This window comes from Nanorana parkeri, unplaced genomic scaffold (assembly GCF_000935625.1).
Source record: "Nanorana parkeri isolate BGI_ZX_2015 unplaced genomic scaffold, ASM93562v1 scaffold406, whole genome shotgun sequence".
NCBI lineage: Eukaryota > Metazoa > Chordata > Amphibia > Anura > Dicroglossidae > Nanorana > Nanorana parkeri.
This window is the reverse complement of record NW_017306674.1, coordinates 1013873-1041148: the sequence shown is the minus strand read 5'-3', so window position 1 is coordinate 1041148 and position 27276 is coordinate 1013873. Positions and strand designations below refer to the sequence as shown.

The 27276-nt window shown below is 44.0% G+C and overlaps 1 protein-coding gene and 1 long non-coding RNA gene across 2 annotated transcripts in view; one reads left to right on the top strand and one right to left on the bottom strand.

The window, feature by feature from the left end:
• The window catches only part of MTF1 (metal regulatory transcription factor 1), a 37524-nt gene extending 13524 nt beyond the window's left edge, over positions 1-24000 (bottom strand). The window contains exons 1-7 of the mRNA XM_018559615.1: positions 23538-24000; positions 11524-11762; positions 7060-7191; positions 5615-5688; positions 5397-5530; positions 2590-2664; positions 624-726 (exon numbers count right to left, since the gene is read on the bottom strand). Coding sequence (XP_018415117.1) covers positions 624-726; positions 2590-2664; positions 5397-5530; positions 5615-5688; positions 7060-7191; positions 11524-11762; positions 23538-23951 — 1171 coding nt within the window. The 5' untranslated portion in view covers positions 23952-24000. The remainder of the gene's footprint in view (positions 1-623; positions 727-2589; positions 2665-5396; positions 5531-5614; positions 5689-7059; positions 7192-11523; positions 11763-23537) is intronic.
• Positions 2192-24522, top strand: LOC108789561. The gene is made up of 3 exons (XR_001941409.1): positions 2192-2205; positions 14649-14650; positions 24344-24522. It is a non-coding gene; the product is annotated as an uncharacterized LOC108789561 (long non-coding RNA).
• The last annotated feature ends 2754 nt before the right edge of the window (positions 24523-27276 follow it).

Sequence of the window (27276 nt, the reverse complement as noted above, 5' to 3'; positions counted from 1 at the left end):
AAAATTTTTTTTTTTTTTTTTTTTTTAATAACCCAACCCTGATCTGTACTTTTTCACAACTTTGTCCCTGACCTGTTTGGAAAGCTCCTTGGTCTTCATGGCGCTGTTTACTTGGTGGCGCCCCTTGTTCAGTAATATTGCAGACTCTGGGGCCTTTCAGAACAGGTGTATATATACAGAGATCATGTGCACACATAGGTGGTCTTTATTTAATGGATTATGTGACTTCTGAAGGTAACTGGTTGCACCAGATCGTATGTAGGGGTTTCATAGAAAAGGGGCGAATACAAATGCACGCGCCGCTTTTCCGTTTTTTTTAAAACAAGATATTGTCTTGATTTCACATCACCATTTTGGACTATTTTGTGTATGTCCATTACATGTAATCCAAATAAAAATCCATTTTAATTCCAGGTGGAAATTCAGCAAAATAGGAAAAATGCCTAGAGGGTGAATACTCTTGCAAGCCACTGTACTATCAAAGTAGTTACAGACTGAGTAGAAAACAAGTTAGACCAGTGTTAAAAAGGAACAGATGTGGGGGAATGGCTTGGCGGACATGGTGAAAAGTGACACACATGACTTGTATGATTCCATAACAGACTCATGTCATTTTCTTATACCTGACTGTTGACCAATATCATTATCTTCTGTATTTTCCGGGCTCTGGAACATGGAGTCAAATATATTTTGTGGTAACAATGTGCTCAGAGACTGTCCAGGACTCTAAAACAAGAAGAAAAAAAGAATCTTTAATGTGGATCTAGCATGAATATTCACTTTTCCATGTAATCCATATGGCAGTAACATTATTCTCTTGCAGTTAAAGGAACTCTCTTGCCATGAATACAAATGGTTTTATCCTAGCAACTGAGCTGGGCAGCCTAGACAAAATGGTCTCTGGGTACCAATCGTTATTGCAGTCTGATCTTATGTTTATGGGCACTTCCATACACTTTTGGCCTAGGCTCATGTGGAGAAATAGGAATTAGGCAGGTAAGAAAACCTGTCCAAAAAGAACTGTTTTTCCCCTCATAAGCCAGTGCCAGAAATGTCTACAGACCCCCACCTCTACATCTCCCCATAGGTTTAATCACAAACGATGGCAGGCAAGTGAAGGTCCAACCACCTTATAGTGCCTATGGCCCCACACGATATTGGTTATCTTATACTGATCCCCAGTAAATATCTAAAATCAACAAAAAATACTTTATTTCTCCCACATATCCAAAAGTCTGTGTAAGCATGGCATGCAACAATTGGAGTAGGAGGGGGAAAAAAAAGGAGTAGTGACCTTACATACGCCTCCATATCTCTGGTCCTCCAATTTGTCATTTATTATCCTGGACTGCAGGTTCAATAAGCTAAATCATAGACATCAGAATTGTTCAGTGGCTCCAGGCATTGCTTATATGTACAGCAGACTATATCACTCTACAAAATCCTGTGACTTTTGGTAGCCTGTTCCTCCGAGATGACCCATTTCAAAAATTGGCAGCATGTGACCAGGGAGCCTGAAGACATATCCATAAGACCCATGTTGAAAACAAGGGAGGCTTTTCAGTTTTCTCCAAGAAGGCATAGGGAATCTCTCTAACGAGGACACAGACAAAAACATACTGGAGGAATTTATCAAAACTGGAGCAGAACGAATCTGGAGCAGTTGCCCATGGCAACCAATCAGCTTCCCTCTTCAGTTTGTTCAGTTAAGTTTTTAAAATCAAACAGAGGCTGATTGGTTGTCATGCACAGCTTCTCTAGAGTTTGTCTGCTCCAGTTTTGATAAATTCCCCTCATTGTGTACAGGAACGTCTGACAATGTTTTAAATGCTGTCCGTGCCTGTCCTGGTGGTGTCTGCGTCCTATGCTGGTGACAACCACACCCTCAATTTCTTGTACGGGTGTCACAAGGCCAGCTAGTGATAGAAAATCTTCCCAATAGGGTCAAAGACAGAAATAACTCGACAGAAATGTTAACACTTCCCCATTCCACCCCTACCCACACCTAACAAAAAGTAGGCTTTACTCATTTCAGGACTGGAGCAATTTGTCGTTGTTTAATCACTGTCTCTTGCATGTTACTACTGATTCCTGTCTCTCTCTCTCTTCTCAGCTGAGAAGAGGAAAACAGGTATGAAGGAAGAGCATGTCACAATAACAACCAATCAATGCATTCCTCATATAGTGATCACTCCTTCATGCCATGTATCACTAGACTTTTCAGAACATAAACCTGCAACAGCAGCTCCCACCTGTCATCAGAGGTAAGTGGCTGTTCAGTGAAGCCATTTGCTTTAAGAAAAAAAAACAAAAAAAAACAGACTTCTCATTTTGAGGACTTCTTCTAGTCTAAATGAAGAGATACTGTAGTTACAACATGGACTGTTAGAGACTGCATTTGATGTACGAGTCTCTTAGGCCTCTTTTACACTAATGCAATGAAAACCACAAGCCAAATCTGGGATGATGTTTTCAGTGTGCTGGCGGGGCAGTCATTAAAATCCTTCAAAACATACACTTCTTTGCTTTCCGTGAAGAAAACGTACAAAATGATGCATGCAGCACAAGTTTAACTCACAAGATACTTACATTAGCATTTTCTCGCAGTTCAGATTCAGTTGATAAGGTGCTTAAATCACTTAAACAGAGCCAATGGTTTGTATCCTGGAAAAAACAAACAAAAAACAACATATCATCATCAAGTTTGACGTATAACCATGATTACCCTTCACTCCAGTACACAAAAAGAAAACAATTCAAGATCATAGATGGCCATATACTGTTAGAGTTTTGTTAAAACGTTTGTTTCAAAATGGTTTGTCAGAGCACTTGATGTCATCAATGCTGCAACAACATCTTATTATTTTTAGGTATGCTGTGTGAATAGGAACACAAACATATAGAGGGGTTGTCTCAAATCTGACTGCAAAAGTGGAAACACACAAAGTTCTTTTTGCTATAAAACAGGAGACCCCTTCACTGGTGGGAAGATGAAGAATGAAAGGATTTCACAATATAAGATATTTTCTATATCTCCAAGTGTAGTTCCAAGGCCAAGGAAGCACTTAAAACTGTTCAGCCTTTCTCAAACAGCATGATGCTTTAGCTTTCTAAGCTCAGTGCTACATTTTTATACAGACAGCAGCTGATACAAGTCAAGTCTTTGACTAGGGTTTGCATACACTTTAGGGCCCATTCACACCACATCCAGATCATCTCCAGACCAGACCAGATTGTTTTCCGGGCCCAAAATGCATCCTAATGTATCCCTATGCTATTTCTGGCCTCTGTTCACACCAGCGCAGTCCAGTCCAGAAAAATACTGCATGTCTCATTTTGTCTGGTCTGGAATGCACTGGAGCTGCGAGAGGTTCACACCATTTTCTGGACCAGATCTGGGCCGGAAAATGGTGTGAACCTGCCCTTGGGGGCAGCTAGTGTCAGAACTCAGCTAAACATTTTGGATGGATGAGAATCATAGGAAGCAACCTTATATTTCCCTCTGGTAGAGGGGAGAAGGAAGTCTCCAGCCTTCATGTCAGAAGTTTACTCATAGACCTACATAATAAAATATTTGGGTATACTGCAGAGGCAGAGCTTAAAAGAGAACTATGGGGTAAACCCATTTCCCCCATAGCTCTCCTTAGGGTCACAGGAGGACATAAAATAAACACCCTCCCATGACCCAAAACTCTGTATATAGCATATACAGGTGAAACTCGAATAATTAGACTATCGTGCAAAAGTAATTGCAGTTAGTGCTGCAAAAGGGGCCCAAACCAAGTACTGAGTACATATGCATGCTTGTACTTTTCAGAGGTCCGATATTGTTCTATGTACAATCCTTGTTTTATTGATTGCATGTAATAATCTACTTTTTTGAGGTTGTGGATTTGGGGTTCTTGGGGTTTTCATGAGCTGTAAGCCATATTCATCACAATTATGACAAATCACGGCTTGAATTATCTTGCTTTGCATGTAATGAGTCTCTCACATATATTAGTTTCACCTTTTAAGTTGCATTAGTGAAATAAATGAACTTTGCACGATATTCTAATTATTCGAGTTTCACCTGTATGCTGAGAGCGCTACAGCCAGGACAGATCTTGAAAATACTGTCGAGATCCAGCCCGCTGGCTGATAAGCAGAGTCCGCAGTCAATCTAGAGGCAAAGCTAGCTACGCTGCCCCCACCCCTGTACGTCCCTCCAGTCAATGCTGAAGGATTGGAGAATGGAGGGGGAATCCCTGCGGGGAGCGGTGACTAATCGTCACCGGTCTCTGCAGGGAGATGATCGGGGAAAGTGGAGCGAGTAGTGGTATGTTTTTGCTCACATCTTGATCAATAGAGCCGACGTGTGAGAGTTTCAATGTCACACGTCGGCTCTAACTATGGGGATGAGCGTTATTCACTCACCCCATAGTTCTTCTTTAAATGTACACGGTCACTTTAAGAAATGAAAAATATGAAGACAGATATGATGAAATGCATACACACAGAGGTGTATCAACATCACTGCAGCAGCTTTCAGTACTCCCTGTTGTGCCTGAATGCCAAGATATTAAGATAAGCAAATCTCGGACAGGACCAGGCAGTGTCTGAGCTTTACTGGTCTGCCACACCCTTTTTACCCCAACAAATACCTACTAGCCTATCACTATTATGCACTGCCTCACTAGCCAATAAGAATGAGCATGATGGGGGTGGGAAAGCTTTACATTATCAGGAAGTGCTGACGCTTTAACTGTCTGAAACGACCAACATTTGGGTGAAGCAGGAGGTGCTGAAAGCTGCTTAAAAAGAACTTTTCCCACCAATTTCATGTCTTTTAAAACAGCTACTTTTAAGACATGCCAACTATTGAGGTTGCCAGGGTGCTTATTTCAGCGCTCTACCAAACTTTCAAGCCCTCAAATGGCTGGTGTCATAGCTGATCACATGTTCAGCACCATGGCAAGTGCAATCCAAATAGAAGCCAAGATGGGCCCTTCCTTGGCTGTAAGGGATAGGAGGTTGTAGTTCCCCTTGAAGGTATGTGCAGGCACCTGTCAATCTTCATACCAGTCAGGAGCTTTTTTTTTTCTTAACGTGTCAGACTGTTCAAAGGTAGAAATCCAGACCCCGACTTGCATCACAACCTTTAAAAGTGCATGGCAAGTGTACAGATTTAGAGAGGAGCCATATTATTACTGCTATCTGCCCTCTCGACCTTCCAACCAAAATGTTTAAATATCAATTTGCTTTGAACACCACAAGCAGAAAGCATTTTACATCAAAATATTCTAGAATATATATTTTGGTACAAACAGGATAATCATACCTATGTATGCATGTCATTGTAACAATGTAATATGTTCTATGCAAGACAAAGCTCGTCTAGAAGTAAAAACTAATACCTCACACACCTCGTGACTTGGGAATGGATCTTCTAAATTAGCAAGTTCATGCCCCTTCAGGTCAACCTTCAGGCTGTATTGCGTGCTGAATGTCTTTTCATATCCATCATTAGTGCAGAGAAATGGTCTTTCCCCTGTCACAATATATGCAAACACTGTAATTATTATTTGCTTTCCTTACAGTATTACTGTGAAAGAATCAGGTGTAGCAGACTTACCACTATGCTTCCTAGCATGCGTTTTCAAGTGATGACTGGCAGCAAACGCTTTCCCACAACCGTCGTGATCACACCTGACAGGAAGAACAACAAACCTATATTGCAATGATTGTACCACCACAGAAATAACATATACAGGCATATAGGACTCACCACACCTACCCAAGACTTTTTACTACAGCCCAGTAGAGGTGACAGGCATCCTTCCAAAGTAATTGTGTGTGTTGTGTGTGGTGTGTGTGTGTGTGTGTGTGTGTGTCCTCTTCCTCCCCTCTCACTCATTTGTGTCTGCTCCTCTTCATCCCCTCCACTCCCACACATACATTTGTGTGCGTCTCCTCCTCTTCCTCCCCTCCCAACCATGCATTTGTGTGCGTCTCCTCTTCCTCCCCTCCCACACATGCATTTGTGTGCGTCTCCTCCTCTTCCTCCCCTCCCACACATGCATTTGTGTGCGTCTCCTCTTCCTCCCCTCCCACACATGCATTTGTGTGCGTCTCCTCCTCTTCCTCCCCTCCCACACATGCATTTGTGTGCGTCTCCTCCTCTTCCTCCCCTCCCACACATGCATTTGTGTGCGTCTCCTCCTCTTCCTCCCCTCCCACACATGCATTTGTGCGAGTCTCCTCCCCCCCCTCCCCTCTCACATATACATTTCTGTGCGTCTCCTCCTCCCTCTCACATATGCATTTCTGTGCGTCTCCTCCTACCCTCCCACACATGCATTTGTGTGCATCTCTTCCTCCCCTCTCATACATGCATTTGTGTGTGTCTCCTCCTCTTCCTCCCCTCACACATGCATTTGTGTGCGTCTTCTCCTCTTCCTCCCCTCTCACACATGCATTTGTGCGAGTCTCCTCCTCTTCCTCCCCTCCCACACATGCATTTGTGTGCGTCTCCTCCACCCCTCCACTCTCACACATGCATTTGTGTGCGTCTCCTCCACCCCTCCACTCTCACACATGCATTTGTGTGCATCTCCTTATCTTCATCCTCTGCACTTGTGTGCGTCTCCTCCTCTACCTCCCCTCATTTGTGTGCGTCTCCTCCTCTACCTCCCCTCCACTGATTTGTGTGTCTCTCCTTCTCTTCCTACATGGTGCAAGCTGCTGGCCGGCAGCACCATAAAAACCAATGACACTGTGCAGCCCGGCCATCTGCACTATGGAAACACATGACACTGTGCAGAGCCTCCTAGCCTGGATAACGAGGCCACTCCTCCTGCCGACCGAAACCTGTACTGCCTAGTGTCATATAGTCACACCACCATTACTGAATTTCCTTTGCGTATCCCTAATAAATTGGGTACTATTTTATTTTAGACAGGGAACGGTCACTTTTTATGAAGTTTGCAATGATAGCCCACAATTTTTCTTTCATGACAGGGTTTCATGAATATTAATCACCGTAAATTGCCTGCCATGTCTTAGATAGTAAAGTCTCACCTGAAAGGTTTCTCTCTGGTGTGGGTTCGAATGTGTTTTCGCAAGTCACTGTGCGTAGTGAAATATTTGCTGCAGCCCTCTGTCACACAATTAAAAGTTTCACCAGTGTGAAGCCTTTTGTGGGCTCTCAACCTGCAGAAATAGGAATTATAACAACTATAAACATGGACACCACTTTAAAGTTCCTATGAAATATAATTGCCATGAGCAACACAGATACTCTTCATCCAAGCATGTGTGCATAAATGAATGTCAAAGTGCATTTAAAGTGCAAACAATTTTTTGTTTGTTCTACATAAAGCAGAGAATGGCTATATCCTGTCAGGTTATCTTTTGCTGCCTGTATTCTGGCGTGGAATATTCAATTTACTTCCTGTCCCGAAGAGGCAACAAGAAATGAGAGGAAATCTCTTCGAAGAGTTATCTCACTTGGAGTTTTCCCTCATGTCTTGCTCTAGTGACAATTCTGAAATGTTGGATTTGCCATCACTTGCAGTCTCACTGGTAATGGTTACCAGGAGAAAGCGTGAATCTCCAGAGCGGAGACACAAATAGCAAAAACAAACCTGACTTGGGTTCTTCCCACCCTTTCCCACTCTATCCAATACAAAAAAAACGTTGCCCTTACATACACTAACACTTTAGCAATCTGTTCTGTGCGGAACTTTCAGTTACACTCAAACGTAAAGGTTAAATGTAGCTGGGAAATTACCATAACAGTAGCAAAGAGCTAGGGACAGATTTCTTTTGGACTTCAGTGACAACCTTATTTGACCTAAAAACAAAGCCGCAAGGCAACAAAATGATGGAAACATCACATACAGAGGTGGATGGTGGGGCACAGTGCTATGCAATGAAACTATTAACCCTGTTTTGTTTAGAGTGGGGTTGGCACATCTGCTGAAACGCTCCTCCTAGCGTAAGGGCTAGTGAGTTGTATTGCACACTGCCCGAGCCGTCACCATTTACATTTTGTTTTTCTTTTGAACTTTATTTGAAGCGTACAATGTGTACACTCCTTTCAGGTCCCCACACAGAAGTGTGTGTGCTGTGCTGCTGTGTGGTGACCTGCAGTGGCACCCAGTGTGCTACAATAAAAATACAAAAGGCTGCATTTTTCGCAGCACAGATCCCACCCGCATTGTGTAAAAGGCAGGTCACTGCTATAAGTGTAAACAGGGCCTCAGTATATTAGTACCGTTTTGCTGGAAGACAAATCACACTCCAAAGTAAGCTACATAAGTACCACAAACTCCTTATGATCACTACTTTCCTCCACAAATGTTCTTCAGCCTCTCTCATGTCACAAATGATAAGCTTCTCCTATTCTGCTTCCCAAAGCAAGGTAGCTGCAGAACTGCCAAGGATGTTAGTCTTGAGAGAGGAGGATACAGGAACATCAGCAACTCTTTGGCACTCAGACATAATCACACAGTTAGCACTGTCGGAATGTGACTATGGCCCTGGGGGTACATAGGAACCCATGACAGGGTAGTGACTTTAACACTGCTGCTACAACAGGGGGAAGATCTGATAAGATTTTGCTGGCCTAAAAATAGAACATTTTCCTAGATTTATTTGGTAAAATATCACAAAAATAGGGCCGTCATTCAGATTCCCACAAGAGGAGCCATGTGCTTTAATTCTGCAAGAGAAAGGATCTAACATCTCAACAGTTATAGTTCACAATGCAGTGAAAATTCATTCTTAGCCTGGAATATTTAAATGCCCTCAGTGGCCGCTTGGGCACTGTCCGTAGATAGGGAAGATGGTTGGTAAAGATTAATCCAGAAGGCAGGGCCCAGCAACAAAGGGAAGAAGTTGGCTTTAGAGAGGCACTCGGTAAAGGGGTTTTTGACTAGCCAATATAATAGCAAATATCTTTAACATTTACAATTAAAAATCCTGTCAAGAGTAAACACTGTAAATGCCCCCTTATGCTATTAATAGGCCCCATTACACACCTCAGATCAGCAAATGACCCATGGCAAAGGCTGTGCCATCTTCCATTAAGCTGTGGCTTATTGCACATGCCTAGATTTTCTCCATAGATTCTAGACAAATCAACTACTTGTATGCCTTCAGTAAAACTGTTTCTTCATTATGGTCATCAACAATACTGTACAATACTGTGCAGCCCAGTGGAAGACTGGAGCGTAGCCCAGCATAGGCCATGGCTTCTGTTCACCTCCTTGTCTAAGGTTCATAGGTGGGCCTATTAATGGCAAGATGAGGGTGAGCAGTTAAGAGTTAACATTATTATAAATATAGTTATGCTTTAAAGTTGAACTCCAGTATTAACCACTTGCCGTCCGCCCGTAGTAAAAAAAACGGCCGGACGGCACTGCAGCATTGGCGGGTTGCCGTAAAAAAATAAATATAAATAAAAAAAAAATAAAAGTAACATAAAAAAGTAAAATAAAATAAGTCGCATATAAAAAAGGGGAAAAAAAACCCCCACAATGTTTAACTCCCCCACGTTTACGCGCCTATAAACGTAAATACGCATCCGGTGCCCCAGCGCGCAAAAATTACAATTGCGCTACACGTTACATATCGCCGCAGTGACTGCAGCGCTGAATACTGAAAAATGGCCTGGATGGGAAGGGGGTTTAACACCGCAGATGTCAACTGGTTAAAAATAAAAAAAATAATCCTTGTAGTGGGGCTACCCCTGCAATGCTCGTTTTGGTCTAGGTGGCAAATAAAGACCATATACTCACCTAATCCTCAATCCCACAGAGCTGCCAGACTGGCCCCTGCAGCCTCTTCTGCACTGGGCTCCAGCGGTCTAAGGAATGCTGATGTAATCACGTCTAATGCAGGTCCATTCACTTGCATTAAATGTGAGGACGCCAAGGGATATAGCACAGCCAGAGCAGAGGGGCAGAGAGGTAAGCGCTGACTGCCACAAGGCTGAGGATCAGGTGAGTACAGCTTCTGTATTCCAGCCCTTAGACTAGGCAGAGACGGCGATGGAGGAGGTGTCGCCAAGGGGCCAGTCAAGCGGCGAAGCTGAGACGATTGGGCGCCGAGGCAGCAGTGAAGGCTGGGCTTCCCGTGTAAGGTAGGAGCACTGTGCTGGCAGGGCCCAGCATACATTATGCACAGCCCACCAAAGAGTCACAGGAGGGCTGTGCAATACCTTTTAGTGGGCTTTGCAGGATCCATGAGGGGTCTGCAGCCTGCAAAGTCCACCACAGCTGAAAGCAGGTCATGATGGCGGAGTCAGAAAAATCAAATCCCTAGCAAAAATCTAAATTAGAGAAGCACACAGAAGGTAATAAAAGGTAACAGCAGGGACATTGAGTAAACTCTACAAAGGATTAAAAGAAAAAAAAAAAAAGTTTAAAGGGAACCTGAAAACAAATACAAATATCCCTTACATTACATTTTTGATCTTGCGTTTAGATACGCTTTAAAAATGGTAACAGGTTTACTTTAGTATGGTACAGTATAAATTTACCCCCCCCAAAAAAAAAAACAGTCACTGCAAACCGATGCACTCGCACAAAACACAATACATTTGTCCCAAAAAGGGAGATCACGACCAGTGTGAAAATGACTATATAACAAAGCAATATGTATTCTTTTTTTATACTCCTATACTCATTGTCACACTGGCCATGATTTCTTTCTGCTTTGGGGCACATTTATTGCAGGTTTTGGGGCAGTGCCTTGTTTTGTAGTGAGTTTTTAATGTTTACCATGAACCCTCCATCCAGTCTATGTGTCCCCAAATCTCTTTTAGATTATACCTTTTGCTACAGGTGTACCTTAGTCATGCTTTGTACAATGTATGACTTCAGCTAACACTCATTCAGCATTCGGAACAAGCCAACATTTCTGGCTTGAAGGCTAAGTGCACGTTTCTGTCCATGTTTCATACTTCGGGTGTAACATGAAACATGGACAAATCGCAGATCCAGCATCCTCCCACCCAATTACTCGAATCGCAGAGTTCTTCTCCCCACAGGCTACTTCTTGCATGCAAAGTGACTGTTCATGGCTCCAACCACACAGCCACATCATCCATTCACAGATCCTTTGAGAGGTGTTGTGTGGTTTGGTGATGTCACCACACTTGTAGTCCACTGACACTTCCTTCCGTCCATGTTACTTGTATGTACCTCGGTATGGACATGGAAGAACAGTCTGCAGGAGTCAAAGCATTGCACCCACGATCTACTGATTGTGGTTTCAATGCTTTACTGGCTCATGTGCAAAAAAAAAAGATAAATGCAAATTTTTTTGTCCTTTTATGAAGATGTGTGCATTTATTGATTGTTTTGCAAAAGGTAAACAACTTCCTTTTAACAAGTATGTCCTGTGAAATGATGCAGTCAACAAGTATAGCAATATTTCAGAATAGTCTTTGTGGTCCTTGAAAACATGTACGTCCTGTAAAGCAAGGTTAACACTAAACCACACAGAATGCTAAAAGTATGGGGTATGGGCCCTTACCTGTAAAGGGTGTTAAAAGCTTTTTCACAGCCCTGTACGTCACATTCAAATGGCTTCTCTTTAGTGTGTACACGTACGTGGATTTTGAGACTATAGGATGTAAGAAATGCTTTCCCACAACCCTCCTGATTGCAGACAAATGTGTATTCGCCTCTGTGTGTTTTCTGGTGTGTGCGCAGATTTCCAGCAGTACTGTACGTTCTTAGGCAGCCTTCAAAGGTACACTGGTACCGCTTTACCTGTAACACAACAACGTGACAAGTTACTAGACGGGAAATACTTCACAAATAAAATATGTGAAAATGATCGCGACTTGAAAAGTTACAAAAATTGTAAAAATCTTCCCCAAGAGCTGAAAGGCCATATAAACCATACCTGCATGGCATTTAGCTGGTTAAAGCACTGCGTATTATAAATTACTGGGGTGTTTTTTTGTCCTAAAATAGTGTTTTCACCCTTTTCTAACATGTTTTGTATATGTGCTGCTGATCCCATCCACTTTCGCCTACATGCATCCACTGAAATGTATTGCTCTGAACCAGCGTAGTAAAAACAGTGGACTACGTCTGTACAATTTGTGCCTGCATAGCCGCTTGCAGTCTTCATCAGGGGCACATGTGACAAGAGTGACCACACAGGAGTAAGACTGGAAGACGATTGTCATCCTATTACAGGAAGTGACTAAACCTTCATGGCGGAATCACTAGTTCTTAACTACCGTACTTAAACCATTTCTCTGCCAGGGCCTGCTCGCCATTTTCTCAGGTGGCCAGACTTTTTTTTTTTATTATTCTTCACTTACAGCTTTGTAGAGTTCAGGTTCAGAGGATTGGAATAATAGCTAAAGCACAAGGCTTTACATGTGCCCCAACTGCTCCATAATGTAGGGACCTACGCCAGCAGTGGAAGGATGCTCTCTAAGTAGTTTGATCTCTTCTTACATGGTTTGACAAATCAAAGTAACCACTGACAGGATATTGAGCAGCAAACCAGGTACGTCAAAGTGGGATCTAAGGAGGGAATTCACCTATTAGGGAAGTCCCTAAAGTTAAGTATACTTTTGAATCTTGGAGTGGAATCTCTGTTAACGTGGATCATTGGAGCATCCACATTCTGCATCAGTGAACCCCTTCGCAATGAGGAAATACTCAAGACAGTTTCAAGTGGCGCCTTCAACCTTTCAAGGCGTTTCCAGTATGGCATAAAAGTCCTCTAACACTGGATGTAGCAGAAAGGTATTTGCAGCCACAGGAGCGCTAAAAGACCCAAAACCTATTACAGCAAGCTGATCCGCCAAATGCAGGGTGATATGCACTGCATCAATAGGGATAGAAACATTCCCTTGTATATCCGAGTCGAATCAGGTGACTGCGGTGACCCCAAAACAGCCTCTACAGACCATTGGGATTCTGCATCTGAATCAGAAATGACAGCAGGAGCTGCAGACCTGGTTTGACTCACAGGAGGGTTAGGGGCAGATACTGCCGAGGATGGCAATGCAATTAGCTTAGATTCTCTAGCAAGTATTTGTTCACAAACACCTAGGGAGTCTCTAGTGGGCTTAGAGGAGGCCTCAGTCCTGTCAGACAGAGATGAAATGGATCTCAGGTTCCAGATTATAAAGCATCAGTTCCATTCAGGAATACCGGATAAAAGGCCCTAAAACTAAATCAGGGGAGAATGGGATGATGTCACTTGTAGCAGCAGAACTGGACTCTACTCTGTGTATCTTGGAGAATACATGGTGCGCTGAGTGGCAGTCAGCAAGAAGACCCAATATGAGCCAAAGCCTTATGTATTTGAAAACTTAGGCAGCTGATGCTGATGAGTTTTAGGCAGCCAGAGGTGACCAAGTCACTGTAGGTAAGAAGTGGAATGGAACTGGAAGTCCTCTTGCTGCTTCAAGAGCAGGAGTAACAGCGGGATTCCTCTAGGCTAAATAACAACAAAGAGCCACAGCTCTAGACCTGGAGAGCACTTTGTACACAGGAGGTTTGGCAAGCCCACATACAGAGTTCAGTCCCCAAAGGTCCAGGCGAATATTCCAGGCTAGCCCTTGCAAACTTCCAACCCAGTGGGGTCCGAGGATTGCCTCCAAAGCGGTTACTGAGGTAAGAAAGCTGATGCAGATAGCTGCTGTGTAGAGACTAGCTCAAGCAGCGTATTCGAAGTCTTGACTGAAGTCACTGGAAATATATCTATCTATGAGTATAAAGTATCTTGACTAAAGAAAAAAGTAGAATGAAAAAATAAGAATTAAAAAAAAGGCCATATTTTTTTCTCAGCTGAGCTGAGGAAAAAGCATCACACCTCCCCTAGGGTACTATCAAAATAACGAGGCATGACAGTTAGAGATGGGGTTACAGGGGGGCTGGCATTAAACATTTGTTTTTCTGTTTGCCCTTGTCAAAACTTCTGTAGGCAGTAGTATAACCCCACAGCTAAGAATGACTACATTCCTGGTTTTCCTTAATGAATGATAAAGAAAAAAAATGTTTAGTCAGGGATATGTGAAATACTGCATATGAATATTTGTATTGTATGCAGCCAGAAGGTGGCGCTCTTGGCTCCTTTCCACAGGCTCCTCTGCTGAAAAAAGCCCATTTACCACACTCAATAGCTCAAACTTTACAGACACACACACACACACACACACACACAATTCCATCTCCCCACTCTTTTTACCCTACAATTTTTTTTAAAGGTTCTATACAAAGTCTGAAAAGAAATAGATTCTGCTATAAAAGTATAAAAAAAATATTTTGTTGGGCCGCCTTTAGCTTTGATTACGGCAGGCATTCACCGTGGCATCATTTCTATAAGCTTTGCAATATCACAACATTTATTTCTGTCCAGTTACATTTTTCACGAAGAGCTTGTAGTGATGATGGGAGAGTCAGACCACTGCCTAAAGTCTTCTCTAGCACATCCCAAAGATTCTCAATGGGGTTAAGGTCTGGACTCTGTGGTGGCCATTCCATGTGTGAAAATGATGGCTCACGATTCCTGAACCACTACCGTATTTAAAATTTGAGGTCATTTTGAAATATGCCTGTGCAATCAGCAGGGGTGTGGAATTCCTATCACCTAACGCCCATGACATGCAGTTTCGTGCGCCGGGCGAGTCGTTTTTTGTACATTTAGCACTGCTTCGGGCAAGCAGAGGTAAATGTACAGCGGGGAGCCACCGCTCATTATATACAAGTGATCTGATCAGATCACTTCTATCAAACGAGCAGCAATGTTGTCGGTACCCAATCGATAACGAAAAACTGGTATTAAAACTATTTTTTTTTGTATTGGGACAAGTAGATTGTCATGAGGGACAAGTAGATTCAGCCCCTACTTTAGCCCTTGGACAAGTAGGTTTTCTTTACATTTCCACACCCCTGCATCAGGGAAGAAAAAAATCAGTTGATGGAAAAACCTGGGTCATTCAGTAAATTCAGGTAGATCAGCTGACTTCAGCTCATTTTGGGTACATAAGGTTGCAGAACCTAGACCTATTATGCATTGGAAGGCTTTAAATCTATTTGCTAAGCTAAATCCAGGTGATGACTTCTTTGGCCAGACAGTGTATTTCAACTTAATTCTCCTTTAATTTGCAAAAGACAAAAAAATAATATGACTCACCAGAACCACACACTTCTCTCTTGCAGACATTAGGTGGAAACAATGTTCTATCCAAATTATATTACATCTGTAAAGCTGCTACGTGTGGGTATCACATGGCTGCATGTTGTACATACACCACATATACAAGCTTTTTTTGCAATGCATGATAATTTCCTAACAGGTTATTAGATAACCACTCTGGGCCACATGTAAACGTGTATGTTCAGAACGCACTCCACCCCACTACTCAGTGAAACTGAGCAGCTTATCATTAATGACCCACCCTCTCTGGTTGTGTAAGAGTTGAAGAAAAAAAAAAATGCACAGTCACACTAAATATTAGGAACTGCACACAAATGGCAATGCTAGAGGGATTTAAAATTAGCCGTACTTGTCAAAACAACGCCAGCATACACACTGACTTCAAGATAAGCCCATGACTGTTTGCTACAATGTCAACATTTCTAAACTTTATAGAAAGTTTAGATATTATAGGCTGGAAGGGGGGACTTGGGCAAAAATGTAAAAGGCCGATCAGGTTCGCCAGGCCCGAATGGATGCCCAATGCTAGTGTATAGGCATCCATTTACACCCAGTTACCACTCCCGACTCCGGCCAGGCCCAGAAAAACAAATAGATCAGAGATCTGTTTCACCGGACCCGATTGTGCCAGATCGGCGGTTATTTGATGTAAACGGACACGTCGGTTTACATCTAACCCCCCACAGACCGACATGGGGTCGGACAGTTTTAGTTCTTTTCACCATTACAAGATGGAGGAAAGAACTGCACGGATACAGATGTGACATCCAATCCATACAGCTCTGATCAGGAGGGGATCTGTGCAAAGATTCCCTCCTGATCAGCCCGAAGGAACGGGGCCAAACAATCAACAACAGAGGGTTCATACACATACATACAAGTTTAATAAAAGTGACCTCGCAGCACATACCTGTAATAGAAGGCAATATAATCTGACGGACAATTTTGTTAAAACGCAATCTCTTCACTGCTCCTCAGACTGCTGTACGTTTTTCCACACTTTGGGGTGTGTGGAATACCTGCTTCCCACTTACACGTCGAGGTTTCTTCCACTGGCTCGCAAGTCACTGACAGCTGGAGGAATCATTGTGTGCAGTGGGGAAAAAGTTGGCCAGTTGAATATCTGTGGTAGCCGGTGAGGCTGCTTTTCAACAAAGGGGGCTGCCAGAAAAGTTAGTATAGTGCTACTTATAACAGGTATGTAATCCCTGTGCTGATTGGGTCACTTTAAAGTTTATCTAAAGCCATAAATTTTACTTTTGATGGAGTAAATAATTCCTGTCCGTTTTTGGGGTTTTACCGCCGTGTCCCGCTGGGGAAATTGTCATTCACTTCCTGTTTCAAAGGCGTTACTGAAAGGGCGAGAAGAAATCCACCCTCGTTTTCACCGGGACAGGTGTACATATAAGCAGATATACCCCGCACACCAATCTCATTCTCAATTGGAGAATGAGATTATTAGAAATTACATAACAGGGAATACAAAGAAGGTTACACTACTTCTGTCTTCACCAAAGAGTAGAGTAGACTCAGCAGAACCTTCGTTAAAAAAGGAAATCTTGCTTACAGTGGAAGTAACACTTCTCCAATTTAGCTTCTGTCTTCTGAAAAAAAACGTAGTCTCCTTGACAAAATTCTCATATATAAAAACACAAAAAAAGGAAATGCTACAAAAAACTAGAGCAGGATTTTCAAACTCCGTTCCATCATGGGCTGCATCAGCATTATAGTTGCCCTTGAAGGGCCAGTTATATCTGTAAGACTATATAGATGTATCTACCCCTATCATATTAAAATAATTGCCTCTGCATTCGATTATTACTGGTTTTAGTAATAAACTTAATAACTAGCTCTGAAAGTAGAAGTCTAGGAAAAATAATGGCAATTAGTGTAATAGTGTGGACTCTCAGGTGGCTGTGCGGGTTCTATGGTGGGCTGTGCAGGGTGTATGGTGGGACTTAGGAGGGTTGTGTGGTCTCACCAGGGGTCCCAGCCGGTCTCGGCAGATGCGGGTGGTGTGGATCCACAGGAAGGAGGAGATTTGCTGCCGGCGCTGTAAACAGACACTGCGATTCACAGGAAGGCTGCCAGAATGCGGACCTCTACAACCTTCCTGTGAAGCCCAGCGCCTGTTTAAAGCTTCGGCTTTGATTTAAAAATTTGAAGTCCCACTACAAGTCCCAGTATTCCAAGCACTGCTGTGCATGCATACCCCATCTAGTCTTCTCTGCTCTGACATGCACAGACAGCATCCAAAGCCGGTTTGTAGTCTCTCTCCCAGGAGAGTGCATAGAAGGGTGGTCCCATAGGACCCTATAGGGGAATGGAGCCACTTGCGCTCATAAGCAATCTTATGACCGGTCTGATGAAGAGGAAAGGAAAGCTTTTAAAGAAGAAGCAGCAGACAAGGTAAGGGAACTTCCCTTCCCCTAGTACTTTCTGTGTAGATCATACCCACTGCTCCAAGACGTCAGCTGTGTGACCTGCTCAGCATCGCAAAGCCTCTGGGCCAAAAACATCTGAATGGTACCCATACATGCATGTCTTGCCTACTATTCTCTGTAATGGAATGCCAGAACACAGCCTAAAAGGCCTAAAGACTGAGTAGTCACAGGGCAGCCACACAGTTAAGATCTTTTGTTTGAAGGTATGATGTGCATTGAAGAAGCTGGGGGAGGTGAAGAGGTTCAGAAAAGCATAAGTGTACTGAAGCAAACCTTGCTGAACACTAAAAGGGCACGCTAATATGTATTCAGAAATATTATGGATGTGCAAATGGTAAAAGATTTGTTTTGTTAAACACACAACTTTTGCATTGTTCTAATCTTCTTCAAAGATTTCAATGATTTGCGAGGAGCAGGATAAAGGTGTGAATGGAACTCTGATATTGAGCCACACGTTACAGATCACTGCGAATGTCGGAGTGCGAGCAATAATTCTAGGGCCATCAATCACTATTAACACTAAATCGATGAGCGGTAAAAGCGGCGCCTATGGCCATTTTGGGTATTGTCGTTTTTGGGGATTTCACGGGCACACCCAATTTTAAAGCTTGACACGTTTGGTATTTATTTACCAAAAATATAAAATATCTTTTATATTTTACCAAAAAATGGGGTAATATTGTGTTTGTGTGCGCTAAAACTCATTTTAGTGTATTTTACCCTAAAAATACTGATGCGATACACATTTTTGCAAATATTGTACAACAGAAAATTGCAACTAGCGTTTTTTATTCTACAGGGCCTCTGCTGTCAGAAAATATAGAGTTGGATGGGGGATTTAAGCTGTTTTCTAGGCAAAAATTCAGATTTTATCATGCGTGTGCATAATGAAGAAATTCCTCTGGACAAGAAATAGTTAAAGCGACATCAAAGAAGAACTATGGCGTCAGTGCTTTTCCCCATAGTTCTCCCTAGGGTAATGGGAGAACACAAACTAGCATCCTCCCGTCACCCTAAGCTCAGTATAACGCGAGCTGAGACACCGCAGCCGGGACGGTTCCCGACATTACTGTCGAGATCCACCCAGCTGCGCGACAGCTGGATCTGCCTATCTAGAGGCAGAGCCAGCTGTGCCCGCCCGTTCCGCCAGTCAGTGCTGGAGGATCGGAGCGGGGAAATCCCTGAAGGGAGCAGTGTGTGACAGTCACGGCTCTCTGCAGGGATAGATCAAGAAGTGAGCGAACGCCGGTATGTGTTCGCTCACTTCCCAATCTACTGAGCCGACCTGCGAGTCTCATTGTCACAGGTCGGCTAGAACTATGAGGTGAGGTGAAAAGCACTCACCTCATAGTTCTCCTTTAAACCTTTCTTTTTTTTTTTAAATGATCTTTTTTATGGTGGCCAGACTTTCTGGAAAAAAAAGAAAAGGGAGTTCTTGTATCTTATTTCTTTTAAATTCCTCATTCTCAAGTGGTATCCAGACCACAAGCCCCACCCCCATACGGGTGCCTCCATAAGCTAGCCGACTGCTGTGAAGGCACCTGTATATGAACGATCATGGCTGTGCCCGCACCTAGCTGAGTGCGCCCAAGGATGGGGGGGCGGGGGACAGCACGCGGCCAGCCACGCCCCACCCTGCAGTCAACAGCTTGACTGATGGCAGAAGAGCCTATGGCTCTTCTGCCCTCAGTACCCTCCCCTGCAACCAAAACATTTGAGGAATACAGTGTATCTTCCTGGTTGTGGCAGAGGAGACGAGCGGCTGCAGGTGGGTTTGGGGGTTGTGTGTTACAAACGTTCTGGGTGTTTTTTGCATTGATGCAGAGAATGCATTAAGGCAAAAAACACCCAGCCTTTATTAGTACTACAAAACCAGATAAAAAGCGCTTTGGATAGAGTGGGGAAGTGGCAATATGTGACCCCGTTAGAGATATTTTGCTTCCTATCCTAGTAACAAAGGCCACAATAACAAGACAACTAGTTATGGCCTAACCTGGCTTATGCGGCAATCTAACTATTCACTCATTAATTGTCCAGGTTTACTTATGAATGATTTATATTATCAACTTGTTTAGTTTTACTTACTTTGTCTAAGCTTGACACTTGAGCTGGATTATCAGGTCAGAGGTTAACTAAATCTGAAGGTCTTCTCAAAGAAAATAGCAGCATGGGGTACAAATGATTACTCTTCATTATTGCCTTGATAAAGCGTTGGTGCACATGGAACGGTGTGGCAGCAGGATCTTTTCATAGCTTTGATATGGAACAATTCTTAGCAATAAAAAGGAGTAAGTTAGCTCAGCTGTGAGTGCCTCACATTGCTATTGTCTTTGGAAAGCTAAATAACTATTTCATCTTCACTGGTGAGCACCTGAGATGCTCTGGCAGTATGGATGCACGGATAGGTCCAAAAGCTGGGCTGGAGAAAGGCATAGCTCTTCCTGCATCTGTGACCTAAATATTACCCTTCAACAAAGACCATGTGACCAATGCCTCAGCAAAGCGGACCTCAAATAAGACAGGTTACAAAATCTGGCCTTATTGCTACAATGATCAGTGGCACAGTGCTGGCACCACATATCTGCTCCCACAGGAATCTTATTAAACATTTTATCTCCACCAAAGTGCTGTCGGATCATGTCTGCATGTCTGCTCATCCTCTGAAATCTAAGGGAAAATTAAAATGCAACAGTACAAACTTTTTAAAAAAATGTTTTTAGACAGGCTGAAAGAAAAGGTCTGATGCAGAACTAAAGTCCCCATCATGCTGGATGGGCTCTTACTAAAATACAGGAGCACCTTATCACACACTTACCTGCCAACGCATCCTTCTCCAGCAATGACAGGTCTAGGATCCTGTTGCCATTTTGACATCACCGGCATGTCCATCGCAACTTTTTCCGTGTCCTACAACACTGCTTTTTGGCCCTGGGATGGCCATTGATGCTGTCATTTTTACAGAAGTTACATTGTCCCCAGCTCTATTCCTGGTAGGGATGCACAGATACCGGTTTTTCGGTATCGAGTACCTATATATATTGAATATTGCTTCTGACCTGAAGAAGAGAGGTTCACTCTCGAAAGCTTGTCTTTTATATAATTTTGTTAGTCTGATAAGAAAGGTATCATTGCACACTGCAATACTGCGGTTTTTTTTAACGTCTTGTCTACTGGACTAATACGGCTTACCCATTTATCCATTTATAGTGCACTTATATTACATATTTATTTTTTTTATTCGCCGACTCCAAATACCAATAGCGGAAGTCACTTTAAGAAAGCTGGGCAACATGTGACTCGCCGCCCAGCTTCCCGATTAGCCGGGGAACCGTCACCAGGTGACGAGGAAGCATGGTACCAGCTTCACGACCAATCAAGAAGCTAAGCAGCGAGTCATTACACGCCCCAAGGCTTCCTGATTGGCCAGGAAGCAGGCACCATGCTTCCTCATCACAAAGTGACGAGGGAGCGTGGAGCCAGCTTCCCAGCCAATCGGGAAGCCGGGGTGTGAGTCATTACCTGCCCTCCGGCTTCCCGCTTGGCCGGGAAGCCAGCTACCATGTCACTTGGAAGAATGGAGCCGGCATGCCGGGCAGCATGTAATGACTCGCCGCCCAGCTTCCTGATACCAGAAGTTCCGGTATCGGGAGCATTTGGGCAAGTACGAGCATGCAGAAAACAGAGCTGGAATGTGTACTGCATGCCGCATGGGCCATGCAGTGTACACAGAAGAGACGTGTGAAAATAAATCACTAGGAGCCTAGAGGAAAAAAAAACAAAAAACAAGAGACCTTGCTGTATCTTCCGCAAAAATGTAAACTACTAGAGATTCTTTCTTGTGGGATTTTGGTTTTTACAGCGGTCTGAAAGACCCTTTTGATAGATTTTCCCTCACTGCCTGTTCAACTGACAGCACTAGACAGGAAGTCAGGGGACATCAAGGCAGCAAAGACTAAAATGATTCCGAGGCTTCCTCATCTTATCCAACGCTAAAAGCAGGGTGGAAGTAATACAAATTGGAGCACACATAATCTGGAGCAGTTGCCCATAGTAACCAAGCACCTATACTCAAGTTAATTCAGTTAAGCCTTGAAAATTAGATAAGCTGATTGGTTGCCTTTAGGAACTGCTCCAGATTCTGTCTGCTCCAGTCTTGATAAATTTCCCTCAATGTGTTTTGACTGATGTCTTACTATACAGACAGTCAAGCAAAACTGGAGTGTGCTGGGAAACTTTTTACTGTTTTACTATACAGACATACCCTTCAAATACTGCTTCCCCCCCCCCCCTCCCCCCCCCCCAAACCCAAAACACTGTCCCTGTAAAGAAAAAAAAAAATGCACCAGTGGAGAAAAGTAAGAGAACATGCTCACCTTACAACGAGCTTTCACCTGTGGCACCTAAGTGAGAGTAATGTCACAGTTCTTGAGGCAAGATCCTGAATATGCTGAGAGTCTTAAAAGGAGAACTATGAGATGAGTGATTTCCACTCACCTCATAGTTCTAGCCGACTTGTGACAATGAGACTGTCACAGGTCGCCTCAGTAGATCGGGAGGTGAGCGAACACATACTGGGTTCCCTCACCTCTCGATCCTGTCACGGCTCTCTGCCGTGACAGGGGGAGGGGCTGGATTCCCCTCTCCCCGCTCCGATCTGCCAGCGCTGACTGGCGGAACGGACGGGGGAGGGGGCGGGTACAGCTGGCTCTGCCTCTAGATAGGCAGAGCCAGCTGTCACTCACGCAGCTGGGCGGATCCCGTCATCTAAGTCGGGATCCGCTCCAGGTGCGGCGTCTCAGTATACCGCGAGCTCTAGCTGGCGGTATACTGAGCTTAGGGTAACGGGAGGACGCTAGTTTGTGTCCTCCCGTTACCCCAAGGAGAACTATGGGGAAAAACACTGACCCCATAGTTCTCCTTTAAATCTTGTGAGAAGACGCTGCAGCAACGTGATGGGTGATGGCAACTAGTGATGGGCTCGGGCGTGTTCGCAAGCGCCTCGTACCGAGCCCGCCGGGAAGCTGTCAGCGCGCAGCCCAATCACACGCACTGAGACATTTCCCGATCTCTGCAGCTGCGAACCGAGAACATGTCTCAGTGCCTGTGATTGGCCCTGCGCACCGACGGCTTCCTGGCGGGCTCGGCGCTTGCGAACACGCCCGAGCCCATCACTAATGGCAACCTCTCCATTGCGAAAGTATGGAGTTAACTATATGTCCTACATTTTTTGGTGTGTGTGTTTTTTTTTTACAACGATCACATAGGAATGTGCGTGGGCTTGGTGCAAACAGAGTTCATCCAAGTCCCTACTAAACTGTCAGTGACGCATCCTCCTCCCAGCCCAATCAGTGGCAGCGGTTGCACCAAAGGGGCATTCCTCACCCTTTTGAAATATAGCTGTGGGACAGGAAATCTCTCCACAACTGATATGGTCAGGGGGAAGAGGCATTCACATTCTGAGCGGGCTTTGGTGAACTCAGGCGAACAGGGTCTGTACCAAGCCCGGGCTCATCACTACTCACTACTACATCACTACTAAGATGAGTGTTTTGTAAAGGAGTATCGATTTATCCCTCCAATAAAAACCCTTTTGAATGCATTCGATTATTTTGAAATTTTGCTAGATTCTATGGGGGAATTTATCAAAACTGGAGCAGTTGCCCATGACAACCAATCAGCTTCTCTCTTCAGTTTGCTCAGTTAAGATTTGAAAATGAATGAGAGAAGCTGATTGGTTGCCATGCACCGCTGCTCCAGATTTTGATAAATTGCCTTCTATATCTTTTCTGGATTGAACCCACTTCTTTCCGATTGGTCTCTGGGCACTTCAATGCATTTTTATGATTTAACTCCCCAGTATAGTGTCAGTTTATTTTAGCTAGATCAGATATATCTCTTCTGAATTGAACCTACCTCCTTTTGCTTGGTATCTGGGCATTCAGAGTGCAGCGTCAAAGTTGCCCCTTCAATATTCCTTGGCATTGGCATAGAGCCAGGATTAATGGTAAAATGAATCTGGTCCGGAGAAATGATGTGCTGAACATATCCTTGTGTCATTGCATCCTGTTCAGACATCAGCAAAAGTCCTTCTTCATTGGCCGCATCCAAGAAAGGTAAGTTGGTTCCTACATTGGCATCATCTTCCTCCTCGTCTTCCTCTTCCTCCGAAGGATGCTGATCCTGCTCTATAAGGACAGTGGTGGTATCGTAAATGGTGGCCGATTCCCGCCCTCCCTTTTCCAAAAACCACTTCCTCATCTTGTCATCCGGACACAATCCATCCTCCTCCATAGACATCAGCGTCAATTCTGGACTATTCTCACCCATGATTGCTTCAAAAAAAAAAAAAGAAGGTCAATGACCCTTCTCACAAGAGATGAACAAACTATCTCACTCTAAGAAAAAGAAAAGACTGGCCACATTATTTTCATTGGACAACATACATTCTGGTAAAAAAAACAAAAACAAAGTGTCCAAAAAAAGAAAAATATGGAAAGGAATGTTGCTGTGTTTGTTAATTTCACATCCAGATGCTTTTTGCTGCCATGTTCACATCACTTATATTATCTTTGAACAGATCAGGTTTTTCTTCACATATTTAACATATGGATGGTAACGAACTAGATTTAGATTTGGCTTGTTTAATTGACAAAAAAAGTCCAACCAATTATCTGTAGCTGAATTTAGCACAGCGTTTCTCCTTTTCCTTCATCCAAAAGACTTCCTTCACACGTACCCAGGCAGGGATCGTCTGACGTGACACAGTGTTCACCAGAAAGTCCCCGATAATGGACATAGTGCTGCCTGGTCCTCCAGTATTCGGAGCACACTGGGGGCAGCACTTTGTCAGCAGTCCCTTAGGCAGGGTGCCCCCCTGTCCCTTCTCATTGGAAGTCTAGGAAAGAGAGATACCAGAACTAACAAACTCCCTCGTCCACACAGCAGCGACTCTCCTCCATTCACACACCGCTGGGACTAGCAGAGTGCAGCTAAGACGCTTTCCGGTCGCTTTTATGGCTTGTCTCGGCTCCGGTAAAAAACACAGCGCTGTCTTGTCCCTCCAATTACGGCTTTAGGAGATAACACGCACTGCTACCCGAACCTGCCACTGATCCCTGGCCTTCCGTCCTCATATCATGCCCGCACAGCGCCACTTCCTGATCCGCTTCCTTCACCTGAATATCGGGAGATACGGAAAGCAGTAAGGGACACACTGCTAGAAAACGAGCACTCGAGGAGATCACGTGACGGAAGACCGTGAGCCTGTGGGGAGGAATAGAACATGTGACAGGAGTCGTATCCTTGGCAACAGGATCGTAGTTTCAGTGACGTTTAAGCCGTTACATTGCGAACGTAGCGCCATCTATTGGTACTAGTTTTAGATCATGAGTTCATGGCACATAATAACGCGAAATAAACTGTGGAGTAAAACGCTCATTGGCAGGAAGGAGTGATTCGCATGCTGCCACCCTCGACCTAAGTTGAGGATTAAAGTCCTTGGGGTGAATTTGCAAAAACTAGAACAGCTGTGCATGGCAACCAATCAGCTTCTGCAGGTTCAATTAAGCTTTGAAAATGAAAGCTAGACGATGATTGGTTGCCATGGGCAACTGCTCCAGATTTTGCCTGCACCATTCTTAGTAAATTTCCCTCCTTGTTTTGAGGATTGTTGATGGAAGTGAGGTACCCTGTGTTTTGAAGTGGACCTAAACTTTTCACAATATCTGCGTTCGGTCTGTGCTGGCTGTTTATTCCAGCGCAGCCTGAGCAGAAGACATAATCTAAATGTCATGGATGGGCTCGGTTCACACCACCGCGCTCTGGTGGTGTGCGCGTAAAAAAAGAAATGCATGCATCGCACCACTTTGAGCCCATAGAACTGCATGAAATGTCTCTTGTGACATTTAAAGGAGAACTATGGGGTCAGTGTTTTTCCCCATAGTTCTCCTTAAGGTAACGGGAGGACACAAACTAGCGTCCTCCCGTTACCCTAAGCTCAGTATACCGCGAGCTACAGCTCGCGGTATACTGAGACGCCGCAGCTGAAGCGGATCCCGACGTTGATGACGGGATCCGCCTAGCTGCGTGAGTGACAGCTGGCTCTGCCTATCTAGAGGCAGAGCCAGCTGTACCCGCCCCCTCCCCCGTCCGTTCCGCCAGTCAGCGCTGGCAGATCGGAGAGGGGAATCCAGCCCTCCCCCTGTCACGGCAGAGAGCCGTGACAGGATCGAGAGGTGAGCGAACCTGGTATGTGTTCGCTCACCTCCCGATCTACTGAGCCGACCTGTGACAGTCTCATTGTCACAGGTCAGCTAGAACTATGAGGTGAGTGGAAATCACTCGCCTCATAGTTCTCCTTTAAATAAAGTTCTACAAAAAAGAAAAGTGTGATGCGGCTCGGTCACATGCATTGGCACTGTTCAGGGACACACACATACACCAGCAGCCGTGTGGCTGAGCGCAGCTGCTAGTGTTACGGTACTTTAAGGGAGTAAAAAAATGCAGCATTTTTATCAGTACAACTTGTTTTTCCTGGATCTGAAAGCAGCTGTATTGATTTCTATGGGTTCAGGTACACAGCTGTGTAAAGATCAGTGCAATGTACAAACAGAGCTAGCTTTAGGCTGGCCATACACCTTACAATTATCTGAAGATTTTCTATGGCCAGATGGAAAAAGTGCAACAGATTCCTCCATTTATGCTAAACTGCGTGGATGGAGGAATCTCCCACTGGGCCAAGTTTCAGTACCTTGCTAGTCGGCCCCACTGGCTCTAAAATACCTGAACAATCTGATTAGATGCAGGCATTCTTCAGATATTTTGAGAGCCAGCTGGCAAGGTATTAAAGCTTGGCCTAGTGGGAGATTCCTCCATCCACACAGTTTATTATTACTATTATAATACAGGATTTATATAGCGCCAACAGTTTGCGCAGCACTTTACAATATAAGGAAGACATTGAAATCACAATGCAATTCAAGACAAGATGGTAAGGAGGGCCCTGCCCCTGAGGGCTTACACTCTAAAAGGGAAGGGCCAGTGATACATGAGGAGGTAGCAGTTTAGAGTAGATGGAGGAATCTGTTGCACCTTTTCCATCTGACCATAGAAAATCTGCAGATAATCTATAGGTGTATGGCCAGCTTTATCAGTAAATGGCAGGACCTAGCAGCATGCAAATCCATATCAAATTGTTTGTTCAGCGGTTTTCTCACTCTGAGTTTATTCTTTTGAAAAGCTGAACAAAATTTTTCCCCCACAGAGGGTACATCACTCAGAACAAAATTTGTTTTATTCCGATCGAACATTTTAGTTGCTGCCAAGAACCCTCTTTCGATTCTAGCTCAAATAGCCCATCATGCACAGACCAATGTCCATTTTGATAATCGTTCGTTAGCGATACTAACTCAACTAATTTTGACGATCGACAGTACGGATTTTGGTTTGCGCATGCACAGTACTCTTGCTGCGATTTTTTTCCACTAACCCATCGATTTTTGTTGGAATCGAAAAAAGCTTTCCAGCCTCACCCTTCGAGAAAAATCGACCAATTGTTGGTGTCACATCAAGTGTTTGATTATTGTTCGAAAGTCCATTCGTGGAAGATTTCCGAACGACAATCGAAGAGTGTATGGGCACCTTATGTAGAATA